General features: G+C 52.7%; 1 protein-coding gene across 1 annotated transcript in view; it reads left to right on the top strand.

The window, feature by feature from the left end:
- Window positions 1-8,729, top strand: part of Adprhl1 (ADP-ribosylhydrolase like 1) — a 16,243-nt gene extending 7,514 nt beyond the window's left edge. The window contains exons 3-7 of the mRNA XM_031339114.1: window positions 344-469; window positions 875-1,015; window positions 3,635-3,762; window positions 3,916-4,048; window positions 8,367-8,729. Of these exons, the coding sequence (XP_031194974.1) occupies window positions 344-469; window positions 875-1,015; window positions 3,635-3,762; window positions 3,916-4,048; window positions 8,367-8,524 (686 nt within the window). The 3' untranslated portion in view covers window positions 8,525-8,729. The remainder of the gene's footprint in view (window positions 1-343; window positions 470-874; window positions 1,016-3,634; window positions 3,763-3,915; window positions 4,049-8,366) is intronic.
- The last annotated feature ends 160 nt before the right edge of the window (window positions 8,730-8,889 follow it).

The following is an 8,889-nucleotide window of genomic DNA, read 5'->3' as shown; positions in this document are numbered from 1 at the left end:
GAGAGAGAGAGAGAGAGAGAGAGAGAGAGAGAGGAGTGAAGGAAGCAGGCATGTCTGATTTGATTCAACACTGCTTTGGTTGTACCCTGAGTCGAAGCACACTGTGAGACTGCCCTTGGCCGAGAAAAAGTCCATTTTCACTAATAAATAACTAAATAACTCCACTTTCTTGCGACCTGACCCAAGATCTCTTTTCTCTTGCCCGGGATTTCCCTGGCCTTTACTGCTCACTCATTTAATGACTCTCCAATGTTTGGTAGACCTCATACTTCAGATATTGTGAATGCGGGACTCCACCAGTCATGGTGGCAAACCTGAACTCAGGTGTCTATCACCCATGTAGGTTCGGGATTCGGAGCTGCCACCAAAGCCATGTGCATTGGAATGCGGTACTGGAAGCCAGAACGGCTGGAGACCCTCATCGAAGTCAGCATTGAGTGTGGTAGGATGACCCATAACCACCCTACAGGTAAAGAGCTGCCCTGCACGAGTCTGACGCGGGCGATGATCCCCTTGAGGACAGAAGTGGCATCGAGTGTAGCTATGTTGGGGAGGCCATGCAAGGGGAAAATTCCCATGATTCCGATATCACTCATGCCAGAATAAAAGAAATGGGGTATAGGTCTTGAGGGGAAAGTGGGCTCCAGACTAAGGAGGGGGTCCAGTCAGTTCTGTGGGATGATGTTCTTTTCCATGGCCTGGCCTGTGCTATGTGCTTCTCTGCTTCATCTCTGGACCTTGTAGTAACCCTGAAAAGGTGTCTTGCCTATTATATAGAGGGAGAGGCAGAGCCCACAGCTCCCGAGGTGTTTGGACTCAGAAAGCCACTGGCCAGGGTTAACAGAGCTGTATCTCTCTTCCTGTTCTCCTCTAGGTTTCCTTGGGTCCCTGTGCACGGCGCTGTTTGCCTCTTACGCACTACAGGGAAAGCCGCTTGTGCAGTGGGGAAGAGAGATGCTGAAGGTGCTTCCTCTGGCTGAGGAGTACTGTAGGAAGACCATCCGACACATGGCAGGTGAGCCTGACTTCCCCGCCCCTCCCCGCCCCAGCGCCTTCCGTTCACCCAAAGCGCATGCGCTCACACTCAAACTCAAGTCCCGAAGCACCAGCCGACCAGCAGCCCGCAGCCAGGGCTGTGCTCCCCCAAGGGCAATGCCTAGAGCCTTGGTCAGTGGGGGAAGGGCTGACGTCACACAGGCCCTCACCTGGCTGAGGGCAGACACTGCTCCAAGTAGCATCAGGACCTCAAGGAGAGCCACAGCATTATGAAAGAGTGGCTGCTTCCCCAGGACCCTGAGGTCTCAGAGAGGCCCATACCCTCCGCCCCTCCAAGCAGACACCGAGTGTCTGGTGCAGAAAAGGAATGAATTCTGCCTACATTTCACACGACCCCGCCCTAATCTGGACTTGATGGCACACACTTCCGTCTGTACCAAGATAGGTCCCGATGCCATGAGTCCCCAGAGACCACTAAAGGCACGTGACCTGGAGGTTTCTATCTGTCCTTATTAACCTAGAGCCTGTCAACCTTTTGGATATGGTCATCCTATTCATCAAATATCCCGGGAGCACTGTGGCTTCCAGGGTCTAACACACAAGGAGCGAAGTGTAGCCCACCCTCACCCTCTTGGCTCAGGAGTGTGGTACAGTGGACACAGGCACAGGAGCCCAAAGGCAGGACTAGAAAACTCAGTGCTCACTCCCCAGGCCACTGAGTATATGGGACATGCTGTCAGCGAGGGCTCTTCTACACCCTATGAGGGATGTGGAAGTGGGAAGTGTAGGTGGCTCCACACGTCCTGCCATGCGCCTAAGTAGGAGCAAACTTTCTAAAATAAGCCACCAGGGTGTCCTGGAAGAAGGGAGGCTGGGAGCCCAGGGCCAGGGTTACAGCTTCTCCAAGACAGCATGAAGCTGTGTGGCTCCTGAGCAGTCCCAAGAGTCACCATGAGGAGGTGTTCTAGAGGGTTCCAGAACAGCTTTACAAGGACACAGCACACACAGAGGACACCCACTTGGCCTCAGCCCTGGGGGAAATGGGGTCCAAAGGACAGCACCAGGCATTCAAGCTAGCTCATCTCTGAACTGTCCGACCTTTACTTCCTCCAAGGAACATTTATGCCCTTTATTTTTTGCTTAGATTAACCCATCATTCCCGGTTCCTCTGTCTCGAATGTCCCCCGAAGTCCCTCCAACGCTACCCATAGTAGGCGGGCTGTTTCTCTCACCCAAGCAGGGTCACCAGATGCCCCCAAGGCTGGAAGTAGTTGTTGTGATAGAGTAGAACCTTAGAATACAGTGTCCACATTGCTAAGGGACACCGAGGACTCCCGGGACTCCAGGTGGATGTTTTTGAAAGGTGCCATTCATTGGGGTGGGGGGGGCAGTGAGGCTGAGAACAGAGGTCACTGCCAGGCCATTTGGAGACGTAGCTGTTTCTGGGAGGTGACCCCAGAGCCAGTCCTGCTATGCCTGTGTGATTTTAAGTTTGCTTAGCCCAGAGTTTTAGGAGCTCCTTCGACACAGCCCTTTGAATAGAGCCTAAGCTCACTCAACAACTGCTCTATAAACACCCTTGGCGAGTGTCCAGCGAAGCCTCCCCAGGTCTGAGAGGCCGCTAAAGGAATCAGACAGACTTTGCTGGTCCTGGGCTCTGGGTCTGGAAATCTCCCTCCCCAGTGCCTCAGACTATCGCCTCCCAGAGAAGGGGGCAGAGCTGGGTCCAGTGCTGCCTGCAACAGGCCTTTCACTTTTAGTGGTATTCAGGCAGGCAGTGTTTTAGCTTTGTGAGGCCCAGCATGCCCAGACTCCCAATATGCTAGTCCAAGAGGCTGTCCCAGCGCCCCCTGGCTTCTCTGCAGCCTCTGTTCCCTGGAGCCCTTTAGCCTTTCTGCACTGTCCTCTGCTGGCCAGCCATAGACAGAAAACAAATTCTAGACCTTAACTTTCAGCTATGTCCCCCAGTCCTTACCAGCCCCTAAAGGCCAAGGTGTCCCCACCCTTTGGTGCCTCCAGGGGAGGACAAAGTTGGAGCCCCCCCCAGAGCAGGCACCCCGTTTGTGCTGCCTCGTCTCTGGAGGCCTCCATCCTCTGTAAGATGAGCAGCTGCTGGCCACTGCACAGCTGGTACCCTCTTCCTCAGATATACCAAGCAGAAGTACTTCAGCTCGCCTGGGGCTTGGGTTTCAGTAATAATGGAACTGTTCCTCTCACTGTGCGCGTCCAGGTTTGAGTTAATCAAAATACAGACTTCCCTTTTGTTTTGTTTTGGATCTCTGAGTTTCTCTGGGTTTTTTTTGGGGGGGGGGATTTTTCTCTTTTCAGTAACTTATGCATGCTAAGCAAGCTCTCTTAACCCTGAGCTGCATCCCCTAATTAATTACAATTATGGGCCCACAATCACCCTTCGACGGCTTTCTGATTTAGAGAGCAGTTAAGTAACCCAGTGTTGTTTTGCGCGCTCCCCCGCGGCCTGTGCTACTTCTGGAAGCAGCCATCCCTATCGGAGCTGCTTGCTTTGGGCACAGATACACCATCCACACAGCTGCAGCTGAGGAGGGCACTGCCCACCTCTCCCATCCCCGTGCCCACTGCCAAAGCACTGTTAGCCCACCTGCCCTGTGCTTGCATCTAGAGTACCAAGAACACTGGTTTTACTTTGAAGCAAAGTGGCAGTTTTATTTGGAGGAAAGAAAAATCAGAGAAGACACCGAAGACAAGGCCACCTTTCCCGACAACTATGATCCAGAGGAGAGAGACAAGGTGAGTCCAGCCCCGGCCCTGGGAACTGCCTGTGCTCTGTGGAACTCAGCCAGGATACAGCAAGAGAGTGAAACAGAATGACAGCTGGGCAGCGGCCACAGGGACGGACTGGGATCTTTTCCTGGACATATGGTGACCCGTGGTTCTCTTCAGACCTACAAGAAGTGGAGCTCAGAAGGCCGAGGGGGACGGCGTGGCCACGACGCCCCCATGATAGCCTATGATGCCCTTCTTGCTGCGGGGAGCAACTGGACCGAGCTGTGCCAGCGAGCCATGTTTCATGGAGGTAAGGCACCCTCCTTTGGTGTGGATGCTTCCAGAAGCTGCTAATCTGTACGCTGAAGCACCTCTAGGTATTTGAGGTCCACAGACATGGGGTTCAGCCACAGACCCAGATTCTAGGCTCATCTCCATTGCTGGACACACCCTGCAGTCTCTGACTGAGGTACACACACACTGTGGCATGCGGGCCCCAGGTACAGTTACAGTAACCTACTTTGATGGGGCCCACATCAGTCTCCTAGGTGACCCTTCAGAGCTGGCAGGTCTCCATCGACCTGCCTATACAGGTTGCTGCCTCCTGCAGTTCTCTGGCCTGTACAAAGCCACAGCGTTTTATAGCCAGGTCCCTGGGTCTTGGTGAAATGCTTCTCTTCCAGGGGCCCATTGTCCCCGGTGGCCCCCACTCCATGGGCTTACCAAGTGTGAAAACGAACGATAAGAACTGTGCAGAAATCCACGAATACTAGGCTCGCCCGTGTTTGCTGATGCCCAGTACTACAGCTAGGACCACCCGTGTCCATGTGGCTGAAGCCAGCCGTGAAGTTCCGGAGGAAGGCTGTGAGGAGGGAGGGCAGAAGGAGCTGAGACAAGGCGAAGAGTCACCTCATAGAGCCCGTGTAGGCAGGAGCATCTTGTACAGACAGGAAGGCAAAAATGCACACACTTGCATCCCCTCAGCCTTGCAGACAGGAATGGAGTGAGCACAGAGAGCTGCCACGTTCTGAGGCAAGCTAGGAGACAAGGGTGGCTGCCGGGTGCCTGGCATGGCCGGGAGAGGCGGGATGGACCGGAGTGGCTGAGAGACTCCGACAGGGAAGTCACTGCCCTTGCAGCTGCCTCTGGCCAGGACAAGCGCATCTTGGTGCAATTGAACATGTGGCCGGAGCCCTAAGCTGCCAGTGGAGTTCTGTGTGGGACCAGAACTTTGTCCCACAAACTATGTTGGGTCCTTCATCATTCTTTCTGCTCTCCTCAGAGAATTCAACTGGTGTCAGGGCCATCCTGGTAGCAGCCTTTATAGAAGGAGAGACAGAAAGTCTAGGGGAACTCGGGCCTGGCAAGTGTGCCTCTGTCGTTCCCGCCATTCCTGGTCAGGCCTCTCCCAGGACCAGCACCCAGGTCTCTAGGTGTATCTGCTCCAAGAAGCAGGGCCCTGACCTCCCCTCCATTGGCCCTTGTGGCCCCAGCCTTGTTCAATCCAGTTGCTCTTCCCACTGTGAGTGCCCAAACATGCCTGTGCTAGAGCATGAGGGTGTCTGGAACATTACCAGGACTCAGAAATGGCTCGGAGTCAGAGGTCATGTGGGAGGAATCACAGGTAGTGCCAAGATTCCCAGCCAAGGAGACAAGGGCCACAAGATCAGATGCCACAGCCCAGAGGTTTTTCTGTTAGAACTGGCCAATTCTTGAAGCTTTCGGTGCTGCATCAGTGTGCTCAATTGTCCTCCTTACACTGGCTTTTTAGTATTAGTATAGACAGGCTTATTTTTATTGGAATTATTTTGGATCATTTCTTATACACATTTCCAAGAACATGTCTTAATGTATAACACTTTGGATGGTTCCTCAAAATATTTTTTCTCATTAATTAGTTAATAATTAATTAATTAATTTACTTTATACCCCAATATCAGCATCCCCTGTCTCCTCCCAGTCCACCCTTCCTCCCCCATTCTCCCTTCCTCTTCTCCCCTGAGAAGGGGGGCGTCCCCACTGGGTATCATTCCACACTGGCACATCAAGTCACTGCAGAACTAGCTACGTCCTCTCTGCCTGAGGCCAGACAAGGCGGCCCAGGTAGGGGAAGACCAGGACACTGAGTTTGATCCCCTGTACCGTGCACACACTCGCGCACACACACACACACGCACACACACACACACACACACGCACACACCTGCACACCACCACGTGCACACACATGCATGCAAGTGGCATGGTGTTGCACCCCTGTAACCCAAGCACTTGGGAGGTGGAAGCATGAGGGTCAAAGTTCAAGGTCATACTTGGCTACCTAATGAGATCAAGCAGCCTTGATCTCTTGAGACTCCGCCTCTAAAGAGCTGAGTGTGAGATACGGAGCAGGCGTGGCTCAGCAGGAAAGGGCAACTGGGACCACGCCTGATAACCTGAGTTTAATTCCAGGTCACAGGAGAGGGAAAGAACCAACTCCTCCATACAGGCTCTGCGGTGCATGTGCACGCTCACGTACACACAGTAAACACATGTGCTAAAATCTTTCTAAAATGGCGGTGGGAGGTCAGGGATCAGTGTACCTCAGTGGGCAGGGTACTTGCCTAACGTGCACTGAGCCCTAGGTTCAATCCCTTCAATCCCCTGCACCCTATAAGTTAGCTGTGATGACGGCATGTGCCCACAGTCCCAGCATTAGGGACACCAAGTCAAGACGTTCAGGGATTCAAGGCCACCCTAGGCAGCAGAAGACCCCGACTGGAAACAAACTATGGGCTGGAACGGTGGGTCAGCTGTTAATGGACTTGCCGCTCTCACAAATGACCCGAGTTCTGTTTTCAGCACCCACACAGAAACTCACAACCACCACAGAGCCTAAGTCCAGGGGCTTTGATACCCTCTTCCGGCCTCCATCGGCAACAGGCACACATATGGCACATATGCATCCGTGCAGGCAAAGCATTTATATCCCTAAAATAAAAATAAGTAAAAGAGCCAGGTGGTGGTGGCACACTCAGGTGGGTTTATGAGTTCGAGGCCAGCCTAGTCTCCAGAGTGAGTTCCAGGATAGCCAGGGCTATACAGAGAAACCCTGTCTCAAAAAACAAAACAAACAAACAAAAAAAAGTAAAAGAAACAAACAAAGAAGAGCCGTCAGCGGCTGACTCTAACACAAGCCAGAGAAGGAAAGATGGCGAGCACACAGCTACCAGAAACAGCGCAGCCCAGCACGCTCTGCATATTCAACTTTAAGGACAATTGTATGAATTGTTATGAGGTGGGTAGCATATTATGGAGTGTCTTAGTTAGAGTTTTCCTGCTGTGAACAGACACTATGACCAAGGCAAGTCTTATGAGGACGATATTTAATTGGGACTGGCTTACAGGTTCAGAGGTTCAGTCCATTATCATCAAGGCAGGAAGCATGGCAGCATCCAGGCAGGCATGGTGCAAGCAGAGCTGAGAGACCTACATCTTCATCTGAAGGCTGCTAGAAGACTGGCTTCCAGGCAGCTAGGATGAGGGTCTTTTTTTCTTTTTCTTTTCTTTTTCTCCCCTCCCCTTTCTCCTTCTTGCTCCGCCCCGCTCGCTCTGGGCCCTGCTGGGATTTGAATTCATAATCTCTGGGAGAGGAGTTGGTGCTCTTAACTGCTGAGCCATCTCACCAGCCCTAGGATGAGGATCTTATTAAAGCCCATACCCACAGTGACACACCTACTCCAACAGGGCCACACCTTCTAATAGTGCCACTCCCTGGGCCAAGCGTATACAAACCATCACATGGAGTAAGGTAACTCTTTTCTCCTCTCAGTCATGATGGGATAGGCCTCCCTTTTAGGATATTTCTTCCCATAATCCACTGGAAAAGGCTAAAAAGGATGGATGAAAAGCACAGAGTGGTGAAGCCAGGTGGCACACGTGTGTCAGTCGGGAAGGTACCCGGGACTGGAGTTCCTGACCTTGAGAGTCATCCTTGTTGCAGCCTCGAGCTTGCTGACCACAAAGGGCTTCTGGCCATCAGGAGACACTGCTGCCACATGCAGATACGTTTTCTTGGTTACCTCACATGTAACTCCTTCGTGAGATTGCTCCAAGTCCAAAGATGGATCCCATGGCTGCATCTCCACTGAGAAACTTGAGGCTTATTATGAAAGCTGAAACCAGGCCTTGTCAGATTTTCAGGCTGTACAAACAGGGCTCAGGCTGTCCTTTCAGACTCCATTCCCCCTGCTCCACTACTCAAGCCTACCTGCTACCTAACACCACTGGGTTGATTTGTGGTAGCAAGATGTCACCTGAATAGGGGAAGGAAAGGGGGACCCCTGTGGAGCAGGGAAGGGAGGGCTTGGTGCTTACAACTGTGACTGCCTCGGTCACCGGCTGCCCACAGGGCCCTGTACCTTCTGAGAGAGGGGACTTCGATGTACCCCTGGCTGGCCTGATATTCACTTTCTAGCCCAGGCAGGACTTGAACTCACGACAGTATACCCACCTCAGCCTCCTGAGTACTAGGATCACAGCCTGTCTACCATTCTGCATGTCTTCTCCGGGGTGGTCTCAGAGATGTGGGGGAGCAGGCGTAGTCAATGGGGAGCCCCTCTAGGATGTACCTGTGTTTGCTGTTTCAGGAGAGAGCGGAGCAACAGGGACGATTGCCGGCTGCCTGTTCGGGTTGCTACACGGCCTGGCCACTGTTCCACGGGGCCTGTACCAGGAACTGGAACACAAAGGCAGACTAGAAGACCTGGGCACAGCCCTTCACCGCCTGTCCACAGAGGAAAAGTAAAGTGTTTCTGACATTCCCCCTCCCAGAGGGCAGCGTGTAGCGCCCGCAATAGGCTTAGAGCCTCCCCCAGGAGACGGGTATACATGCACAGTTGCCACCCGAGGAACGCACGCCTCATGGGCCGAGATTCAGTTGTAACTTTCCCCTCCAGTATCAAACCCTCTTTGCTATATAAAATACATTGTCCTAAGAGAATATTTTTCCTCACCCTTTCTGAAGCCTGGTGCTCTGCTGCGCTCCCCGCAACCCTTCTCTCATGCTAGCTGCACACAAACCTCCAGATGGTGGGTGACAAACTATTTCCTGGACGACAGGTGTATTTCATTCTGTCCCAAGTCCAGTGATAGTTGTTCACTTTCCTGATC

The sequence above is a fragment of the Mastomys coucha genome, unplaced genomic scaffold (genome assembly GCF_008632895.1).
Source record: "Mastomys coucha isolate ucsf_1 unplaced genomic scaffold, UCSF_Mcou_1 pScaffold22, whole genome shotgun sequence".
NCBI classification, from domain to species: Eukaryota; Metazoa; Chordata; class Mammalia; order Rodentia; family Muridae; genus Mastomys; species Mastomys coucha.
This window is presented reverse-complemented; position numbering and strand designations above follow the sequence as displayed.